The sequence below is a fragment of the Strigops habroptila genome, chromosome 19, assembly GCF_004027225.2.
Source record: "Strigops habroptila isolate Jane chromosome 19, bStrHab1.2.pri, whole genome shotgun sequence".
Lineage (NCBI taxonomy): Eukaryota > Metazoa > Chordata > Aves > Psittaciformes > Psittacidae > Strigops > Strigops habroptila.
This window is the reverse complement of record NC_044295.2, coordinates 5,517,901-5,538,776: the sequence shown is the minus strand read 5'-3', so window position 1 is coordinate 5,538,776 and position 20,876 is coordinate 5,517,901. Positions and strand designations below refer to the sequence as shown.

The following is a 20,876-nucleotide window of genomic DNA, read 5'->3' as shown; positions in this document are numbered from 1 at the left end:
CTGGGCATGAATGCAGGGTGGTGGCGGGGATGTGGCTCTGGAGGAGAGGAAGCCGGGTCAGGCTGGCGTGGGGACCCGCGTGGGTTCGGGCCAGCAGTGGTGGTGGGTTTGCAGGCAGTGTGGGGACCATCACCTGGAGCTGGTACTTTGCTGTCAGAGCCCTGCGAGAGCAGTGGTTGCTTTCAGTATCCTTGCCAAACTCCACAAGGAAAATGATATTTCTTTCCTCTTTAAATGCCTTGCGGGCCTTGAGCTGACTAATAGCTTTCATTTCCTCACCTCAACTTCAGTGCTGTCGATGGCTGTTAAAGGGTCACATCATTTCACTTAAGGCTTTTCCTTATGGCTTTGTGGTCCTGCTTGCTTTAGGGAATAAATTGCTATTTTGGCTTCTAGCCCCTAACATTTTGTACAACTCAGGCCTGCAGGGGCTGTCCTGGGGCCTGGTTCAGCTGTGAAATGCTATTGAAGTGATGGAGAGTTGCTCCTGGTTGCTCCAAGTGGAGCTCAGCTGCTGAGTCTCGGGGAAGAGCATCCCGAGTGCAAAGTGGGATATCTGCTCCTCTCCACGTCACAAGCTGGATGGGTGCTCGGGGCTGCACATGCAGAGCAGGCTCCAGAGGTGCTGGTGGGCTGAGCCCGTTCCTCCTGCTCCTGGCACCAAAACCTTTGCTTGCTGTTTGCCTCCTCGTGCACCCCGTGGCACAGCTCAGGGGGCCTGCTCGCTGCTGCCCAAAGGGCTGCAGGTTTGCAAACAGCCAGGTTTGGGGAGGCTGTTAATTATGGGATAGGCTGTTGCCTTCTAGATAGTGTCCCTGCTTAACACGAGGAGTTCTGCTGGAAAAGGATAAGATTCTTCAGAGGGTTTGTGCTTTATCTGGCGTGCAGAGGGTGCTGCTGGAGTTATCTCTGCACGGCTGTCCTTGCTGCAATTGTTCATTACTGAAGCATCACTTCAAGGTGGGGCTGGTTTTGGACACTTTTTAAACTATTTTAGAATATTTTTTCCCCTTAATGGTTTTGTTTTTCCCTAAGAGGGGTTTTCCCTTCCCCCACTTGAAAAGAAAACCAGGATTAGCATTATGGACTTCAGTGTTTTCACACTATCTTTAAGAAGTCTAGTCTAAAATATGCACTTTAATAAGGCTTAAATTCTCTCTAGTCACATGAATTTGTTACCTGAGTGACAACCCAAAGGGGTTTGCCTATAAGCAATTCTTGGTTTCAGCAGGACAGATCTGTCCCAAAACTCGGCACCATCAGCACGGTTTGGAGTGAGCAATGCTCTTAGCTGATGTCTACAAAGGATGAAAAAGAAGGAGGGAGAAAATGAAGTTCAGCATCCATTGGAGAGGCATAAAATGTCTTTATAGGTGCTGCTCCTGGTGAAGAGGACTGTGTGTGTGATGATCTGGTACTTCGAATTCTGCTGGGAGTGCTTTGCAGCGCACAGATAATGGTGCTGGCGACTCAGTTGTCCTCACCCACCGGATCACTTTGTGCACTTAATGTTATTTATTTGCTTATCTGGTGCTGATGAAATTTCATCAGCACTATTGTAATGACTTTAAATCTCAGCCCTGCCAGCCTCGCAGGGCAAAGCTGTGCGAAATGCTTCCTGAGCCCCACGGGAGGGGCAGCTTGTGAGAAAGGCATCTGTTGAGTGGGCACCTCTTCAGCTAACAGCAAGATTTTTCAGCTAAGAACAAGATAAAAGCAAGGCCTCTCCTATGGAGCCAGGCTGAGAGAGCTGGGCTGGGGCAGCCTGGAGAAGAGAAGGCTCTTCAAGGGGAGACCTTAGAGCAGCTCCAATGCCTAAAGGGGCTCCAGGAAACCTGGAGAGGGGCTTTGGACAAGGGCCTGTAGGGACAGGCCAAGGGGAATGGCTTTAACCTGCCAGAGGGGAGATTGAGATGAGCTCTGAGGCAGAAGCTCTTCCCTGTGAGGGTGCTGAGGCGCTGGCACAGACTTTTCCCAGAGAAGCTGTGGCTGCCCCATCCCTGGCAGTGTTCAAGGCCAGGTTGGACACAGGGGCTTGGAGCAACCTGCTCTAGTGGAAGGTGTCCCTGCCCGTGGCAGGGGTTGGAGCTGTTCAAGCTCTAAGATGCTGTGGGAGCCCTGTGGGAGTTGGATCCCCCTCCCTGTCCCTTGGCTCGTGCTGCTTTGAGGAGCTGTTGTTCTTCTCCACCACTGGCTGCTGCACGCAGGGGCTCAGGCACGGGGTGACTCTGCTCCTCTGCCTGTCACGCTGCAGACGTGGTGGGAGGACGTTGTGCTTCATCTGCTCTCCATAGCAAACCAAAATCACCATGTCCAAATGAATGACCACCCAGGGCGTTTTGTAAGCTGCAGCTGGATTTCAGTTGCTCTCCGAGTCCCATGGAGTGGTTTTTGATGGATCTTTGTGGCTTTCGGTCATGCTTTTTTCCTTGTAACAGAAAAGGCAGCTCTTTTTCTCTTGCCTCTGAAAAATTAATGGCTGCATCTTCCTGAGCCCACCTCCAGTCCTTGAGCTCTGAGGTGCCCAATCCTGCCATGTGCGGAGCTCAGCGGGACAGGCTGTCCCTGTGTGCAGAGCAGTGTTCGAGAGCTCCGGCAGAGCAGGATCGGCAGCTCTGACAAACACCCTGCCCTTGCTTAGTGCGGAACCGTCAGCCCTGGCAGGGCAGCAGGGAGCAGGGCTTGTGCTGAATCACGGCTCAGCGCTGCTGTGCCAGGGGTGCTCACATAGTAAAGCCTCTGCAGAGGAGAAGTGGAAGGTCTGTGCTCTGTCCCCTGCCCCTCTGGTGGGCTGTGCGAGCTCACAGCTAGCAGTCCTCTCTGCGTGGTGTCCCAAGGAATCGTAGTCCAGAGGCAAAAATGTGTCTTTCCAGGGAGATTGTGGGAGACATTTATTGCTCTTCTCCAAAAAATCAGGTGGGAGGAAGAGAGAGAAAGAGGCAGAACGAGGAAACTGCCTCATTTCAATCCAGCACTGTGGATGTGGGAGCGGTTTGTCTCTGGGTCTGCAGTTGGGAAGCAAAGATGTTTGTGGATGCTGAGTGAACTGAGCTGGGCTGGGAGGAACTGCTGGGGACCACCAGTTGTGAGTGGGGTGGGAACTGCTTGTCCCATCTGCGTTTTCCCATTAACAGACAGGTCAGTGCGTGGGGAACGGTGCTGTACCCAGCCCGTGTGTGTGTTTGGGGCAGAGACATCCCTCTTCCATACATGCACACACGCAAACACACAAGAACAGCCCATTTGTGTGTCGTTTCACATGGATGCTCATGCCCGAGTCGCTTTTGTGGCCTGTGCACTAAAGGTTAGCATCATATGTTAGTATTTCAGTGCTAAGTAGACCTGTAAATGTCAGACAGTGGCCAGATGAGACCAGGGTATAATCAGTGTCACCTTTGAGCTCTAGAAAGAGGGCACCCACATGTCCAGATGATTAGAACCCACCATTTGGGGGGCAAAAATGAGGTACTTAATTTATACTTCCATTTTTACGTGTGAGTTCCTTGCAGGGCAAGTTCCCAAACTTCCTTAGTACAGTCCTTTCAAATGGCTTTGTAGCTAAGGCAGGAATTGAACTGCACTGTCATCTTGCTACGGCTTCAGCAAGGGTTTGCTGCCCTGCTGCTGGCAACCTGAGCTGCACTGGCGGGTTCACCCGCTTCCCAGGGCCACAGCACACGTGTCATTACACTAATAGCTGCTTATTAATCACTGCTGTAATTACAGCAGCTATTGGGATGTCAGCTACAAGCAATGTCTGTCCGACCAGCATGGAGACTCAGGTCCCTGCTTCACACAAGTGGATGATGTTTGTTGATGACTTCCACCTCCTTCTGCAGAGAGATGCACCTTAGAAACTCTGAATTTTAGCACCATTCCAGTGTCCAGCCTCTTGGCTGTGCTTTGCTCTGCGCCATGGTGTTGGCTACAAGAGCACCACAAGAAGAGAGACAAGAAATCTGGAGAGGGCCTGTGGTCAAAGGGGAATGGCTTTAACCTGCCAGAGGGGAGATTGAGATGAGCTCTGAGGCAGAAGCTCTTCCCTGTGAGGGTGCTGAGGCGCTGGCACAGACTTTTCCCAGAGAAGCTGTGGCTGCCCCATCCCTGGCAGTGTTCAAGGCCAGGTTGGACACAGGGGCTTGGAGCAACCTGCTCTAGTGGAAGGTGTCCCTGCCCGTGGCAGGGGTTGGAGGTGGAGGAGCTTTAAGGTCCTTTCCAGCACAAACCCTTCTATGATTCTGTGTTCTTACAATGGCTGAAAAGATGGTTGGCCGTTGGTGGCTGATGTCACGCAACAGAATGTTTACTGCTCCTGGAAACGGGCTGGCAAAGCGGCGCTGTCCCGTGGAGCAGCAGCTGGGAACAGCCGGCAGGGCTGCAGGAGCAGGGAGCTGGGTCACGCTGTGCCTGACGGGGCTTCGCTTTTACTCCCCTCTTCAGGTAACTTTGCTGAGAGATGGCGGAGCACCGTCAGGACGTCACCATGATGGAGGATCACGCGGCTGCTCAGGAGAAGCACATCCCATCAGGTGAGCAGCTCCGGGAGGAGGTGGTGGGAGCCTTGCAGCCTTGCCCGCTGCTGAGAGAAGAACGACCTGTGCAGGGAGAGCAGGGCCAGCGTGGGCTGCGAGGGCTCCTCTGGGATGTGTGCAGGTTACCCTGCAGCCAGTGGACAGTGGGTAACCCGCAGGATGCTCTCTTGTTCACAGCAAGAGCAGAGCAACTCCTGGTACCCAGAGTAGTGATGCCCTTATTGCTGCAGCTTTGCACATGTGTGTTTCTGTGTTCACTCCTTGGTTTGCTATAAAAATCGAGCACTGCTTTTCTTTGGAGACACAGCTCAAGGGTGCTGCTTGCTGCCTGCTTTCCTCACCTGCCCAGGGACATGGGGAGACCTGAACAGAGCTCTGGGAGCGGGGGCCATGCAGGAGGCTTTTGCCCCAGATTTCAGACCTGCATTTCTCAAGAAGCTTTTCCTTTCTCATTCCATCACGCTCCACAGCTGAGCTTGGAACCACATAACACCAGCAGCCCTGTGGGACTCACTCCCAGCTATGCTCCATAGAAACATCATCTTAATTTTCTTTTCTTGAGGTGCTTTGGCCACACCTTTCACCAGAGAAATGGATTGTCCTGGAGAGAATCCATAGCATCCATTCATCCCGGGTTCTGTAACTCATTTCAGTCTGGTGGCTCCTCTCTGCTTGTAGCCTCAGCTCTGCACATCACAGGTCCCGGGGGTTTTGCTTATACCGGCTTGAATCTTCTTTTCCAAGTCATTTTCTCCAGTTCTCATTATTTAATTTGCCCAGACTCCTTGCAGAGAGGAGCCTTGTGCCTCTTACCCTGCTCTTCCAAAAAATGACTTTTGCAACCAACTCTTTGCACCGAGCCCTTTACAAACACTTGCTGGTTTGCAATGAAGCGTGTCATGGAAGTGTCCAGCAGCCTGCTCTGGGAGGGAGGCTGGTGGCTCCAGAAATGGCTGAGGGGACAACAGGGACTCAGAAGTTGTACATCTTTTGTGCTTCCCTTGCTAAGATCTCCTTTCCTGCTTGGGCCATGCTTTGCTGTTTCTGGCTGTCCGGTTCACTGGGCTTTTCTTTTGCTGATGGGTTTCTGCTTGTTCCTTTTGGTGACAACACTGGTGCTTTTGGTTGGCATTTTCACGCTTTGCTTGCTTATTAGTTCAGGTTTTTTATACCCTCCAGTTACAGTTTCTTGCTGCTGTGGATCTGGGCAATCAGCATTTGTGACACACAGGCCATAATTCATAGCCCAGGCCTTGTTGTAAGTATGTGAATGTTTTCCAGGCTATCCCCTTCAGATACCAGTTGATGATGGATCAGATGAGCCTGTTTCTGAAACATCTGACGCTAAGAGCACCCCAACTACGGAAGGTGGGAGCTCTTTGACTTACTGCTTTGAATCCATGATGGATGGGGTCATGGTGAACCTTGCGAAAGACTCACCGTGCTGTGTTCTGGTGGGGTTCCTCAGGGGTTCCTGGTGCAGAGTGTCTGCACTCTTGGACAAATACTCTTCGTTAGTCCCATCACAAGTAACATTTGCCACTCTGCAGAGTGAAATAATGAGCTTTAAAGGTGGAGAGTGGGTTGGAAGGCAAGAGAAGGTGCAGTGTTTATTATAGGTCAGGAAGTTCTTTGCACTTTGCTTCCTGAAGACTCTTTACACCGTGGCTGGAAGGTCCCGTTAGCTCAGTGCAGCCGGGAGCAGTCCCGTGCTGTGAGCTCCCAGGGCCAGAGGTTTGCATCCTTGTGCTCCCCCAAGGTACTGGCAGCACATCCTGGTCGCTGTGTTCCCTCTCAGAGTCAGCTGGACCTCACAGCTCTTTTTTTGCCCCCTCTGTTCACAGGTTCATTAGTCCAGCATGGTTCATGCTGCAATGATGAGATGGGCAGAGTCTGTACAGAAACCAAAACTTAGTGCTGATGTAAAGGTCACATTGGTAGGGCTTGGGGCATGTCTGTGCTGTCCAGAGTGTTATCTGAATGCCAGCTTTGTAGAGTAAACTTAATTCTGAAGGCTTCTAGAGACTGATTCACCATTTTAATTAAGTGCACTTGTGTTCTTCTGGCTGCTTTAATCCTGAGTATCTGCCTCTTGGAGACTTCAGGTGAAGGCATTAAAAATGTAGCTAAACAAGGGCGGACAGAGATGCTGACCAGTTCCAGCCCTGTCCTGTGGAGGTCTGGGCTCTGTTCCTGTGTGTGTCGCTCAAGGAATCGGTACGTAAAACGTGGCTGGTGCAGAAGGGATCTTGTCCCTCTTTCCAGTTGGATCAGGGCTGTCATGACGAGCAGACATCCCTCTGGTAGATGGAGCAGTATCTACCCAGAGTGCGCCGCAGCCACAGTGCTTGGGTGGTTTATGGAGGTATCCGATGGGCTGTTCTTTCCTGCTCCAGACTAGGGACGCCCCGTGCACAGCATCACCATGCACACACATCAGGCACCCGTGGCTGCCTTTAGCCGTCTATTTTTGGACTGTTCATAGTAAAGCCTTCAGCTGCCTGAGGAGTGTGCTGGACATGTGTGGGCTGTGCGGCAGAGGGGACAGCTCCTGGTGTCCCTGTGATACTGGCTTGGCTGTGTCCTGCTCGGGTGTCTCCCTCCACAAGCCCTGGCTCCAGGGAGGGAGTCGGGTGCTTTCCTGAGTGCTTCAGGCACGTCCTGGCCTCCGCAGGGATTTGCCACTCGACGGCTGTGTGAAAGCTGCGTTGTTTTTCAGATGCCACAGCACCTTTAGTGGAGGAAGGAGACCACGAGGATCAGGGTGGTGTGGAACAGCACGGGGAGATCCCAGAAGGAACCACAGGTGAGGGAGACCGAGGTGCAGTTTCATCTCTTGATGCAGACAGAGCAGAGAGCTGGACTGCTTGGTGCTTAAAAGTAACACTGCAAGAGCTCTCGCAGGCGTGCTTCGCTCCTGGTGCTTTGCTCCTTCTTCTCCATGGCCTGCAGAAGTCATTCCTAGCTTACACTTGGCCTCTTGCCTTCCCCATCGTGGGAGAAACTCGCAGCCTTTTCTTCTCTTTCTCAGCTCCACATCTGCCAGTCTTTCTCTCTCGTGCCTCCGTGGTGGCTTCACCTCCCATCTGCAGGCTCAGTGCGCACCTGCACATCCTGTCATCCCTCTGCCGGCGCTCTGCTGGCGAGGTGCTTGCTGCAGGACCTTGCTGCGTGTCTCATGGGTGCTCTTGCTCAGCCCAGCCCATGCGGGTGTCTGGGAAGTGGCAGGTGAAAACCAGGCCACTGCAGCAGTTCCGTGCCTGCCAGCACGTTCGAAGGGTAATGCAGAGGAAGTGGCTAATCCAGCCTGAACGCTCTGTGTGGAATCACTGCACCTAGGCCTGCTTTTCCAGGGAGGGATGGGGGGCTTGCGGCTCCTGGGAGAGTCAGGTCTGTGTGTGAAAAATGAGTATGTGTCCTCTGTATGGTCACCACTGGCTTTTCCTGGAAGCATCAGGCAGGTAGTGGGTGCAAATGGGCTTCTGCCAGTGCATGAACACTGAAAGGAGCCCCCAGCGCTCTCCCTTGCGCAGCCGAATTGTCTATTCCACATCCAGTGCCCAGGCTGCTGGTGAAGAAACACCAAGTGGCTTTCCTGCTAGCAGGGATGTGCATTCTCTGGTTCAGGGACTGGCTGGACCAGGCAGCCAGGAAGAAGCAGTGTGTCCTGAAAAAAGTGGGGAAAACAGAGAAGGTCCTAGTTTGGCTGCAGAAGCGTGCCATAGAGATAGAATTGATTCAGCTGGTTTGAAAGGAGTCATATAATACCTTGAAACAATTCTGATAGAGACAAACCATCATTGCTGTGAAGAAGATTGTGCTTCTCTGGTGTACCAGTATTCCTGAAGTGTCAGGCTGGTATCAGACTGGGATTTACTGGTGTCAGATAGCCTTGGCAGAGCTCATTATAGGGAGGTAGGTGATAGATACCGAGAAGGTCAGGCTCAGGTAAGAGTTAGATATTAAGGTGAGTGCTAGGCAGGGTAGGAGAGAGGATTTAAATCCACATGCTCCCTGCTCCTTACCAGTCTGTTTCTGCACCTGAAGGAGCTTGTACTAACCTGCCACCCAGGATGTGTGCGCTGTGAAACACTCCTCCAGTCTGGAACAGTTCAGGCTGAACAGATCTGCTGAGATCCACCATCGCTGTGGCTTGATTCCCTTTCTGCTCCTGCCCTGCTCGTGACACGGGTGGGCAGGGTCAGCAGGGAGGTAAATAAATTCTCCACACACAGAGCCTTTAAACTTAATTCTTGTTTTGATCATGGTTTTCCCCTCCTTTCTCTGAACGGGGAGCAGCTGAAGAGGCGGGTGTAGGAGCCACTCCCAACCTGGAGGACCACGCTGCAGGAGATGCCGCTCAAGGTCAGTGATCATCAGCGCTGGGCTCCGTTAGTGCTGCCCACATGTGGGGCTGGGGGCTGGGGAGTTCCCTTCTGTAAGGCAAATGCTCTGCACTGTATGAGCAGTTGTGCAGTGCTCCCTGGTCCTGACATGGGAAGGTCATACCTGCTGTCAATGATCCAACATGTTCATTTCACAGAATCATAGAATGATTGGAAAGGGTTGGAAAGGACCTAAGATCATCAGGTCCTTCTCCTCAGGCTGCTCTGGATCTCTTCTCTGCCCAACCTGTAGCTGTGCCTGAGATTGCCCTGACCCACGGCAGGGAACTGCAGCTTGTCATGCACCACATTTCTCTCTCAGATGGCTGAAGGCCTGGTCCTTGTTTGTCCTCCAGGCTGGAAAAGGGAGTGGACAGCACTGGGATGGTGTGAGCCAGGAGGAACAGCACTGCACAGAGTCAGTTTTGGGCCCTGCGTGTCACACGTGAAATAAGTGAATTGTTGAATTATGGTGTGTCTTTCTAACATGAACCATGTATCAAACCTACTCCCTGATGCCCTGACTGTAACAGTGGGGTTTTCCGCATCCCAGTCTTAGGGAATGTGACCGGCAAAGCCAGGCACTGAGCGTCTTTACAGCAGTGATTATGCCTCTGCTCAGATGAGCCAAGAAGTCATTCAGGGAGCTCTTGGCTCTCTGCAAAGCCTCTCTTGACTGCTCAGACAGCAAAACTTCATGGGATTTTCCCAGAGCTCCCAGTGCTGCTGTAATTCTGTGCCCAATGGGGCAGACACACCATTCAGACTCACTTTGGTGTCACGCTCTTGTGTCACTGATACACCATCGCGCTAGTTTGATGCTCTATTTAAGGTCTTAGTTAAACCCCATTTGTAAGGTGGTTTTGTGTGCAGTGGACATCACAAATTCCTCCAGTTGCTTGGGCAGCCTCTTTCCTCCTCATGGCTGCATTAGTGCGTTTACAGACATCGTGTCTTTTAAAGGAGTAACTAGGTCTTTGCCTTCCCCGCTCGGGGCAGAATTCAGGTTGTCTTTGCTTTCCACACCCAGATGAGCACAGTTCTGTGCAGTCTGCTCCCTGCAGTTAAATTTAAACCTTAGCTTGCCTGTCTTCTGCCTCCAACTCTTCAGTATTTAAAATAGTATTGCTACTACAAGGAGGAAATCAAGACTGTCGGCAGAAGGAGGGTGAAGTTCTCTCTTCTGCCTGCCCTCTTCAGTCTGGTTCTAGCTGCTGTTTCTCACCAGAGTTTTAGTAAGACCTTTCTGAACTGTCCTGGGATCTTTCATCTCTCAGATATGGGGACATACAGCTCACTGGAGCTCTGATGTAACCTGTATGTGACACTTGTAGGTTCTTGTGCAAATTGTTACTGCTCTGAAAGTGGACTTGTAATGACGTGCTGCTTCCTTTAATGATTCTCTTGGACTGGGAGGAGAATGTGATTATGGATACACACGCACAGAGTCTTGGATAACTCCTTCCAACCTGCCTTCGTTTCTCCTGTTGTGGGATTTGAAAACCTGATCTTTGCAGTGAAGATGGAGCATGTTAAAGTGCTTGTGGAGTCTCAGGTGGAGAAACGTTTCCTGATTCACACTTTGTGCCCTGCTGGCCTTCTGCCTGCTCTTGACCTTGTGCTGCACATTGGCCTCAGAACCCCTGGCAGCTCCTGGAGTGTGGAAGTAGAGCTGTGAACCCTCACGAACCCACCGTCCACATCCCTGCTGGTTAGTGGGCTGGGCTGGGCTGCTGGCTGCTGCATAAACACCCCCCAAATCCCTGGGGCTTCTTGATGCCACATCGCAAATGTCACCTGCCAAGAGGTGCCAATTTAAGGTTTCTTTCTCCACCATTTCAGAGGTGTTTGTGTGGTGGTTGCCCTTATATTGTCTTAAAATAGGGAGAACGTTGGTAAGAGTCAGTCTTGACTTCGTCTGTTCTTGTTTTAATCTTGTTTGTTAGCCTTAGGGAAGCGACAGTCGAAATCTCAGTGCTGCAGCCTCTCATCCAGGCTCTTGAGCTTACCCCATCTGGATAGATTCATAATACAAGATGCACATTCTTATTGGGGCAGTTGACTTTAAAGCGACTTACCTCTGTTCAGGGTGAATTCCCATTGCTCAGAGCATCTTTGCTTCAGTTGAATGAATTTCTAACAGATAAAAGCTCCAGCTCAGCTCGAATATATGGCTTAATGCAGCAATTGTTGGGTGAAATCGTGAAGGGCTGTGTCATGCATGAGATCAGCGGTAGAACAGAATTCTCTCTTTTACCCCCTCCAAGCCCCAAAAAGAGAGAGCTGTGTCTGTGTGACCTTAGGTTTGGGCTTTAAGTGGCACACTTTCCACTCTGCCCAAATGGCAGCAGCAGCACTGGAGCTCTCATGGGCCTGGGTGGGTGCAGAGGCCACAACTGCTGTCGCTGTGTGGCTCCATGGTCCAGTGGAGGTGGTAGATTAGAAGATAGGTGAGTTCCTGGCTTCTGATCACCTCTGTAGCTAAAGCAGCTCATAGAGTGCAGATGTTGGTGGTCAGATCCTGTAGCCACCTCTGAGACCAGGTCCATGGAGGTGTCTCATCTCCCATGTGCTGTGGATGTCACTGTTCCTGATTCCCAGGGGGGTCCGAGCTTCTTTGAAGGCCAAAGCCACTGTAGAAGTGAGTGTCTGTGCAGTGGGGCAGTGTGGGGCTTGCTTTTATCCTGATAATAGAAATCCTCAGTCTCTCTTGAGCATTATGTGACTGCTGTTTGACATACCTGTGCTAATTATTTGCCCATGCTTCGTACCCTGCATCTTCAGCTCCGGGGGAGCCAAGCTCTGCAAAGCCACAGCCTGGCCCCCAGGAGCCTGTGGGAGACGTGATGAAAAGAGAAAGCCAGTCCACAAAGCAGGCAGCTGGGGCTCTCCAGCAGCCTCTGCTGCCGCATGAAACAAAGGCTACAACAGCAGCTCCCACCAGAATCGAGGTCACCATCCCAATTCCCCTGGATATGTACCAAGACTCCAGACCACCCGAAGACAAGAGTGAGTTGTGGGATCATCGAGGCAGAGAAGGCATTGGTGTGGATCCAGCGCTGGGAGCAGAGCTGGGTCCTGAGGTGCACGCTGAGGGGTTGGCAGGAGCTGGTGGCACAGAGGAGACCCATGTTAAAGATGGACCATCTCCTTTATGTACCAGAGCCCCATTAAAAGAAGATGCCAGTGGTCAGGAGAGAGATGAAGACCGTGACATTGATGAAATGTCTGAGCAGGGTTTGCTTTCTCTGGTGGGGCAGGGTGAAATGGGCTTGTGTCCAGCAGCCAAGGAAGCTCTTGAAGAAGACAAGTCCAAAGATGTCCTCAGAGACATCCCAAGAGAGGCACTTCTTGAAGCTGAATCACATAAAGCAGGAGAGGACCAAGCGGAGAGGAGACAGCCGTTGGGAGGTGAAGAAGGTGCAGATATCATCCCGTCAGAGCCTTCTGAAGTCATCTCCCAAACAGAAGCTGAGCCCAGGGAGGGAGAAGATTCTGGACCCATTGAGTTAAAAGATGATGTGCGAGACAAAGATGCTCCTTTGGAAGAGGCTGTGCCAGGTACAGGAGAACGTCGGACGCCCAAGAAGAAACGTTCTGCCCATGTTGCAGATAAAGCCACCAGTCGCGTCCCTCTCCTCAAAGGTGTGTGCCCCGTTTGCCTGCCCTGAGCTCACACTGCTGGTGGCTTGCTCACGACAAGGCTGCCTGAACCAGCCCTTCAGCTTGCTGCTGCCTCTTGAATCCTGCTGCTTGGGACATGGCCTGGACCTTTGCTGTGAACTGATCTCCAAAGCGCCGTGGCTTCTCCCTCCTGCTCCTTCCCGCTTTAGTTGATCCCGGGTGTCCCGGCACACTCGGTCCACGTCCCTTGCATGATGCTGGCGTGTCCCCAGTTGTGCTTTGTTCACCTGGTTTTGTTTTGGTTTCCTTGGATGTGTGGGGTAGGCACTTTTAACTCACACCCAGAGAAGATGAAGACCGGATGGCCACTGCTGTGGTGTGTTGGAGTGGGGCTAACCCAGCGCTTGTTCCAGCAAGACATGTGCCATCTGGTTTGTAGAATCATAGAATGGTTTGGGTTGGAAAGGATCTTAAGATCATCCAGTTCCAACCCCCTGCCATGGGCAGGGACACGTCACGCTAGACCGTGTTGCCCAAGGCTCTGCCTAACCTGGCCTTGAACACTGCCAGGGATGGGGCAGCCACAGCTTCTCTGGGCACCCTGTGCCAGCGCCTCAGCACCCTCACAGGGAAGAACTTCTTCCTTAAATCCAGCCTGAACTTCCCCTGTTTCAGTTTGAACCCATCACCCCTTGTCCTATCACTCCAGTCCCTGATGAAGAGACCCTCTCCAGCATCCTTGTAGCCCCCTTCAGACACTGGAAGCTGCTCTGAGGTCTCCACGCAGCTTCTCTTCTCCAGGCTGAACAGCCCCAATGTTCTCAGCCTGTCTCCATACGGGAGGTGCTCCAGTCCCTGATCATCCTCATCGCCTCCTCTGGGCTTGCTCCAACAGCTCCATGTCCTTATGTTGAGGACCCCAGCCCTGCACACAGTGCTGCAAGTGGGGTCTCACAAGAGCAGAGCAGAGGGGCAGGATCACCTCCCTCGACCTGCTGCTCACGCAGCTTTTGATGCAGCCCAGCACACGGGTGGTTTCTGGGCTCACGCACACACTGAAGCGGCTCATGTTCAGTTTCTCATTGACCAACACCCCCAAATCCTTCTCCTCAGGCTGCTCTGAATCACTTCTTCACCCAACCTGTGGCTGTGCCTGGCATTGCCCCGACCCAGGTGCAGGACCTTGCTCTTGGCTTGGTTGAACTTCATGAGGCTGGCTTTGGCCACCTCTGCAGCGTGTCCCGGCCCCAGGCAGAGTTCCGTACTCTCCAGCCTATCACTGACATAAAGAGCTGCACCCCCTCCCTGTCTGACTGCCCTGTCTTTTCTAAAGAGCCTGTAACCTTCCATTCCAACACTCCAGTCATGGGAGCCATCCCACCATGTTTCTGTGATGCCAATGATACCATATCCCTGTAGCCGTGTGCACATCCCAAATTCCTCTTGTTTATTCCCCATGCTGTATAGAGGCAGCTGTGCCGAGCTCCCAATGAAACCGACTCTGCAGCTGCTACAGGTGCTGGCAACTGACTGGGAGTGTTGGGATGGATCAGTGCCCCTCTCCCCCAACACGTCTAGTTTAAAGCTGCCTTGACCAGCCTGGCCTGTTTTGCATGTGTCCACTCTCTGGTCCAATAACTCTTTATATTTGCTTTCCTAAAGATGAGGAAGGAGGAAAAAGGCAAATGAGACATCAGGTCTAACCCCACATTGATCCTGTTTCTTGTGCTTTTCCCTTCAATACCCGCTACTAACTGCTGCTGGAGGGGAGGTCTGCAGCTGGAAGGCATCCTGCTGCGGTGGCGTGTCCCCCGGCGGGCCAGGGCTGTGTTTGGGGTGTTCTGGGGTGTGCGAGGCCTGGCTCTTGGGTGCATCTGCCAGTGTGGATGTGTCTGGGCTGGGCCAGGCCGCGAGGGCAGTGAGACCCTTTTGCTGCCGTGTTCGTGCAGCACTCGCTGTCCTGGGTGAGGTTCTGAGCTCACACGTTAACACCCGGTGGTGTCTCACCACGTTGTACCTCAGCTCTGGCTGTTCAGGGCCTGGGGGAAGCTCTGCCCTTCTCCCCAGTGCCACATCCCAAAAGCTGGCTCGGCTGCTTCCATTAGCCTGGAAATGCTGCTCTGCTTTGCAGCAGAGGGAGCGTGCTCTTTGCTGTGTGGGGTTCATGAAGAAATTGTTGATGTAGCTTTTTCCATTGGAACTAAAGCTCATAACATACTTCTCGTTGTTCAGTCCCTAATAATCCATCGGGAAGCTGCGCACACGTGCTGCAGGCTTTGGCATGGCTTGGGATCCCTCACATCAGAGCCTGGGAACCATGGCGGGGTGGGGATGCACTGCCCAGAGTCAACCAGCTTCTGATTCAGTAGGAGGAATAGGAATCATTTTCTTTAATGGTTTTATGGTCTTTTCCTTCTCTTCCTTTGTGGCTGTTCATCTCCAGCCTTGCTCCATCTGCAGTTTAACTGGGTTTGGGAAGGGGGGTGCATCCAGCAGCTCTGGGAATGGCTGCGATGGGTCAGTGCTGGATTAACAACATCGTTCATGTCACTGGGAAAGGGCTGACCCTCCAGGACAAGTTTCCAGACCACTGGGGAGAATATCAGCAGCTTTTCCTCCTGGAATAGGGAGGAATTAGCTGAAAACGGGGAAAATGGGCTTTGTTACGAGTGCCTCAGTACAAACATCCTCCCTGTTGCTGATCTGAGCAGCACTACTGTTGTGTACTGCAGTGCTGCAGTCTGGTGTGCTCATAGGCTAAAGGGACAAAACACTGCAATAGAGTCAGTCTAAGCTTGATACAAATCAAGTAGGACAAGAGGTAAAACCTTAATACCCTGCAGGGTCTGAGCCCGAGGCACAGTCTGCTGGGGAGGCAGAGGGCAGGAGACATGGGGTTAACAATGACCCGGCATAAAAAAGCTTTCAGAGCTTAACAAAGCTCGTCGTAGAATCCCAGCCTGGTTTGGGTTGGAAGTTCCAACCCCTGCCACGAGCAGGGACACCTTCCACTAGAGCAGGTTGCTCCAAGCCCCTGTGTCCAACCTGGCCTTGAACACTGCCAGGGATGGGGCAGCCACAGCTTCTCTGGGCACCCTGTGCCAGCGCCTCAGCACCCTCACAGGGAAGAGCTTCTGCCTCAGAGCTCATCTCAGTCTCCCCTCCAGCAGGTTAAAGCCATTCCCCTTGGCCTGTCCCTACAGGCCCTTGTCCAAAGCCCCTCTCCAGGTTTCCTGGAGCCCCTTTAGGCACTGGAGCTGCTCTAAGGTCTCCCCTTCAGGAGCCTTCTCTTCTCCAGGCTGCCCCAGCCCAGCTCTCTCAGCCTGGCTCCAGAGCAGAGCTGCTCCAGCCCTCGCAGCAGCTCCGGGGCCTCCTCTGGACTCAACAAGTTTAAATGAGATCATGGGCGCCCTGGTGCTACTGGGATTGGGGCATCCTTCAGTGTTAGTCTTCGTTTATGTGATTCTTAGAGCCAATGGGTGTTCTAGGGAGGGAGACTCATGTTTAAGGTCAAAGAGAACTGTTCTGTCCTGTCCTGAACAGATGCTCCTGGAACTGAGTGCAAATCTGGGCAAAAAGGGGTCATAAAGCTTTTCTGTGTGTGTGTCCGATGTTCCAGTGATGACTGATGCACTGTTACCTGTGCACAGGGTAATCTGTTAACCCAGGAAGAACGTGTTTGTGCTGTGGAAGTATGAGTGACTATTTCTGAGATCAGTATTTCATTTATGGGGGAGCAGGAACCTGGAGCACCCACCCAGCATGCATGTGGCTGCAGAACAGGCATTATCATCTCTCTGGGGTTTACTGACCAGTGCCAAGGAGTGTAACTCTGTGTGTTTCCATCTCTCAGGTCGTATTGACAGCAAAGACAAGGAAGGGACTGAAGCTGAGGAAAAGAAACCGAAGGTAAGCTAAAAACTAAAGCCAAGAGGTGCACACTGAAGTGCTGAGCATGTTCCTGACTCCCTCTCCCATGCTCCTGGACCACAGTTGTTCTGCTTAGGAAATCTTGTCATTATTTTCTATTCTTCCATCTCCCTTTCAAGAGTGTTTTATGTTTTCTTCCCTCACCCTGGGCTGGATGGTGCAATCCATGATGATCTTTGAGGGCAAGGAAGGGAACCAAATCTAAACCAAACCTGTAGCTCGTGGGGTTGGGTAGGTGGTTAGGGAGGCTATTTCCTCAGCCCAAGACTGGAAAGCAGATAGCTGGCTTTGCTGGGCAAACTGGTGTGGAAGCAAACTCAAATCTGCGTTGGGCAGGGCTGGGGACAAGCAGGGTCACAGTGAAAGGAGCAAGGCCTGTAATTAAAAGCTGAAATTAAATAATCTAGGCCTTGCAGGTGCTGTGTTCTGGGTGAGGAGCAGAGTTTAATAGGGGGTAAATTCCAGAAGTTGAAAGATCTCTGTCCCACTGCTCGTTTGAAGGAGGTTTAGTTCAGGCGACCATTAACATGGCCAGAGCCTGGGTGAGATGATGGACAAGCTGATGGACAAGTCACTGGGTGAAGAATTAAAGGTGAGGAATATACTCATTTCAAACAATGTGGAATTGGGTCTTTCCCTGGGGAGGTCTGGCAGGGCTGTACCAGCCGTTTGACGTGGTACCAAGGAATGGTCTAGACAGCAGCAGAGATCTGTTATTGACAGAGCAGGAGGGATGGGGCAGAGAGACCTGTGTGCAGCCACCTGCATCTCCCAGCAGTGCTGGTGTTGATAGTGCTGTACCTGCAGCATCTTTGCCAGTGGAGCATGGGGAGTTTGGGAGGAAATGTGCCACTGGTGTGGAGGGCAGTGGCACGGGCAGGCCGCGCTGGTGACACTTCCCCAGAAAGGGGCCTGGGTGTTGCAGCAGCCTGGGGGAGGAGCAGAGCTGAGGTATCTCTGGGCTGTGCAGCTCTGTGCTGCAGGGAGAGGGCAGTGTCAGCCATCACCTATCTCACACCAGTTCTGCATTGCACCTTCTAATCCCGGTTGACGTGGGTGAGCCCCTTTTGTTTCCCTCCCATACTGATTTTTGTTCTGTTCCACTTTTATTTTGTCTCCATGTTTAAGAACTCCTCACCCTGCATTGCCAAACCCCCGGGGGATAGACCCTCCATCCCCCCCCAACGACACACCTCCTCTAGCACAACCCCTTCGAAAACACCCTCCAGCCCTGCTTCCACCTCTAAACGAGCCTCTTCTGTCACATCCCGACCTGCCAGTACAGGAACACAAGAAAGGAAAGCCAAGGTAAGGAGGTGGGATGGTAGAGAGGCAAAGCTGCCTTGGGGAATACCTGAAGGCATTCCTGGCAGGTCTGACTGATAGTGCTTGGCTGGGCAGTCTCTTTGTGCCCTGTTCAGTGGAGAGGCTGGGGTGTACTTCCCTTCACCCCAGCCTTGGGGCTCAGGTTTGGTATTTGAAGCAACTAGGTCCATCACACCAGCACATAAGCCCCCTGCTCTGCATTACAGCAAAAACATCTCACTGCTGCAGGGTGGTACCTGCTCTTCCGGAGGCATTTCCAGGTCTCTTTCTTGTTTTGCAGCTTAATGCTATGTTTTATGGGTGCATTGGCTGTAAACAGCAGATGTATTTGAAATGTGCCAGAGCCAGATCTGCCAGGTGCTACACAGAGCCTAGGGAATGCACCCACATCCCTGTCTCACTCTGCAGTGTAAGAAGTAGCTCGGAGTTTCCCTTTGTGGTGTTTAGTCATGCAGATACACTGGTGGTGAGGGGGAGAGCGGGGATTGCAGATCGCAGGCAGTGGGCTATGGTTTGAGTGTACTGCAGGTGGGGATAAAAGAGGTGCTTCTGTGTGTTTGGAGTCTGGCTGCTGTGCTCCTGAATGGAGCCTCTGGTCTAGTCAGTGGATTTGGGCCTACAAGAAATCTGGAGAAGGAATTTGTCCGTGGGCAAGTAGGGATAGGGTAGGGACAGGCCAAGGGAATGGCTTTAACCTGCCAGAGGGGAGATTGAGATGAGCTCTGAGGCAGAAGCTCTTCCCTGTGAGGGTGCTGAGGCGCTGGCACAGACTTTTCCCAGAGAAGCTGTGGCTGCCCCATCCCTGGCAGTGTTCAAGGCCAGGTTGGACACAGGGGCTTGGAGCAACCTGCTCCAGTAGAAGGTGTCCCTGCCCGTGGCAGGGGTTGGGACTGGAGGAGCTTTAAGGCCCCTTCAACCCAAACCAGGCTGGGATTCTATGATTGATTTATATTCTGTACAAAATTTTAGCAGAAGAGGGGAAACAAAGTGAAATTTAGAGATGAAATTTAGAGAACGTATAAAGGAGTTGCACAAACCTTTTGGCCAGGCCTGAGTGAGAGGTGAATTACGTAGCTGAAGCTAAGGGCTCATGCAGGGAAGTGGCAGGAGTGACTGTGCAGCAGTTGTCATAAGCACCATGGTGGGAGATAGGGTGTAAATGGGCACATTGCAGGTACCTGTGTGTGGGGATCCTGTGCCTGTCAGAGTAGGAAGCAGGAGGGTCTCGTGTGGTTCTGATCCATGAAGGGTGATGGCCCATCCCTGGGCATTCCCCCCTCCATCAGCCTTTCCCCTTTGTGTCCCCAGGGCCCGGAGATGAGAGGTGGCACGAAGACGGCCACGCCGCGGTCTGGAGCCGGGCAGGCTCAGAGGAACTCCACCAATGCCACGCGCATCCCAGCAAAGACCCCCACGGCCCCTAAGACACCCCCCAGCTCCGGTAGGTGGTGGTGAGCAGGGGTGCTGCTGCCTCCCCTGGTGGCTCTGGCTCCAGAGGCTCTGCTTTGGTGGTGCTCCCAGGCTCTCCATGCAGTTAGGTGGGGGTCACACAGAGCGCTGGGCAGGGCATGGCCGGCAGGCTGAGGCCTGTGTGGAGATTCGGAGCTGCTCACCAGGCTGTGTGTGCAGAGCTGGGGATGATTCCTCTGAAGGGAGCCTCTCTGGATGCTGCTTTATCTGCTCTGTTCATGTAGTTGCCAGTGTGTAGGAGAGGGCAGTTGCTTTATCCCTTTGGGATTTCATTCAGTTTGGAAGATTTAGGCAGCTCCATTTTTTTAATCCATCTCTTCCTTTTCTCTTGACAATATTTCCACCAAGAGGATCAGTTCTTTGAGTGCAGGAATGGAGATTAGCACGTTATTCTCAGAGAAGAAAACCCCAGAAAGCGTCAGGCATTGAATTCCCGTTAAAATGGTGCTTCTCACTGAATATATATATCTATATTTCATACTTAATCAGAGCTGCATAAAACCTTAAATCAGTTAAATTTCCAGCTTTATTATGTTTAAACATCTTTCTCATTCATTAAACAGGCAGAAAGGAGCAGAAAAAACCACCTCCTGCAGCAGCAAAGTCTGAGAAAGGTGATGTTTAAGAGTTTTCTTTTCTTCTTCCATTTCTTCTCAAACTGGGGCCAGTTCTGAGCTGCTCAGTGATCAACCTTATTTAATGACATAAAATTATTATGTGTAAATGCTCCCAAATTCATAACAGAAAAGTGGTTTCGTTTGAGTGTCTTTTGTCTGTAATTTGTCACACATGCTTGGGTGGGGGTCTTACCAATGAGCCAGTCAGTGAAGACCATCTTCCTTCTGAAAGCAACCAGGAAATTGCCTTTAGTCACAGTTTTCACCTCAAAATGAAGTAGAAGAAAGTGCAGCCATCTCCTCCCTGCTGCTGGGCTGCAGCAGGAGCAGCGGGTGGGCCCTGGGGCCAGGCACATCAACCTCATAAAGTCAGGCAGTGACGGGGGGAAAGGGTTCCGTACCCGCGTTGCTTATCCTGTGCTTGCCTCCCTCTGTGTGCAAACTCCAGGTGAGCAGCCAAAGTCTGGAGACAGAAGCGGTTACAGCAGTCCCGGCTCCCCCGGGACTCCAGGCAGCCGTTCCCGCACTCCCTCTCTGCCCACCCCACCAGCCAGGGAGCCCAAGAAGGTGGCAGTGGTCCGCACACCACCCAAATCTCCTGCCTCTGCCAAGAGCCGCATCCAGCCGTCAGCCGCGCCTATGCCTGACCTCAAAAACGTCAAGTCCAAAATCGGCTCCACTGAAAACCTGAAGCACCAGCCCGGAGGTGGCAAGGTAAAGGTGGACTCTGCTTTCCAGGGGCATGTCTGTAGGGACAGCGGGTGCTTGGTGCTGTGCCTGGGAGGGGAGAGCCCTGCCTGCAGCAGCAGCCTGGCTGGGGTCAGACACGCAGCGGTGGGCAGCCAGGCTGCAGCTGGTCTCCAGCCTGCTGCTGCTTTCAGAGTCTGGTGGGTTCATTGGGTGGGTGCTCCTCTGAAGTTGCTCGCTGGCTCGGTGCGGTACAGCTGTCCTGCAGAGAGGACTGCAGAGAGCTTGGGATGTGGCACATCACC

At 52.5% G+C, this 20,876-nt stretch overlaps 1 protein-coding gene across 24 annotated transcripts in view; it reads left to right on the top strand.

The window, feature by feature from the left end:
- The window catches only part of MAPT (microtubule associated protein tau), a 49,186-nt gene that overhangs the window by 15,815 nt on the left and 12,495 nt on the right, over positions 1-20,876 (top strand). For 11 of the 24 annotated variants that reach the window (XM_030508665.1, XM_030508678.1, XM_030508663.1 and 8 more), the window contains 8 exons: positions 4,441-4,529; positions 5,814-5,900; positions 7,252-7,338; positions 8,832-8,897; positions 16,395-16,450; positions 19,106-19,238; positions 19,831-19,881; positions 20,333-20,598. In XM_030508665.1, the coding sequence (XP_030364525.1) occupies positions 4,457-4,529; positions 5,814-5,900; positions 7,252-7,338; positions 8,832-8,897; positions 16,395-16,450; positions 19,106-19,238; positions 19,831-19,881; positions 20,333-20,598 (819 nt within the window). In that variant the 5' untranslated portion in view covers positions 4,441-4,456. The remainder of the gene's footprint in view (positions 1-4,440; positions 4,530-5,813; positions 5,901-7,251; positions 7,339-8,831; positions 8,898-16,394; positions 16,451-19,105; positions 19,239-19,830; positions 19,882-20,332; positions 20,599-20,876) is intronic. The other 13 variants (XM_030508683.2, XM_030508684.1, XM_030508669.1 and 10 more) reach the window with 5 other exon arrangements.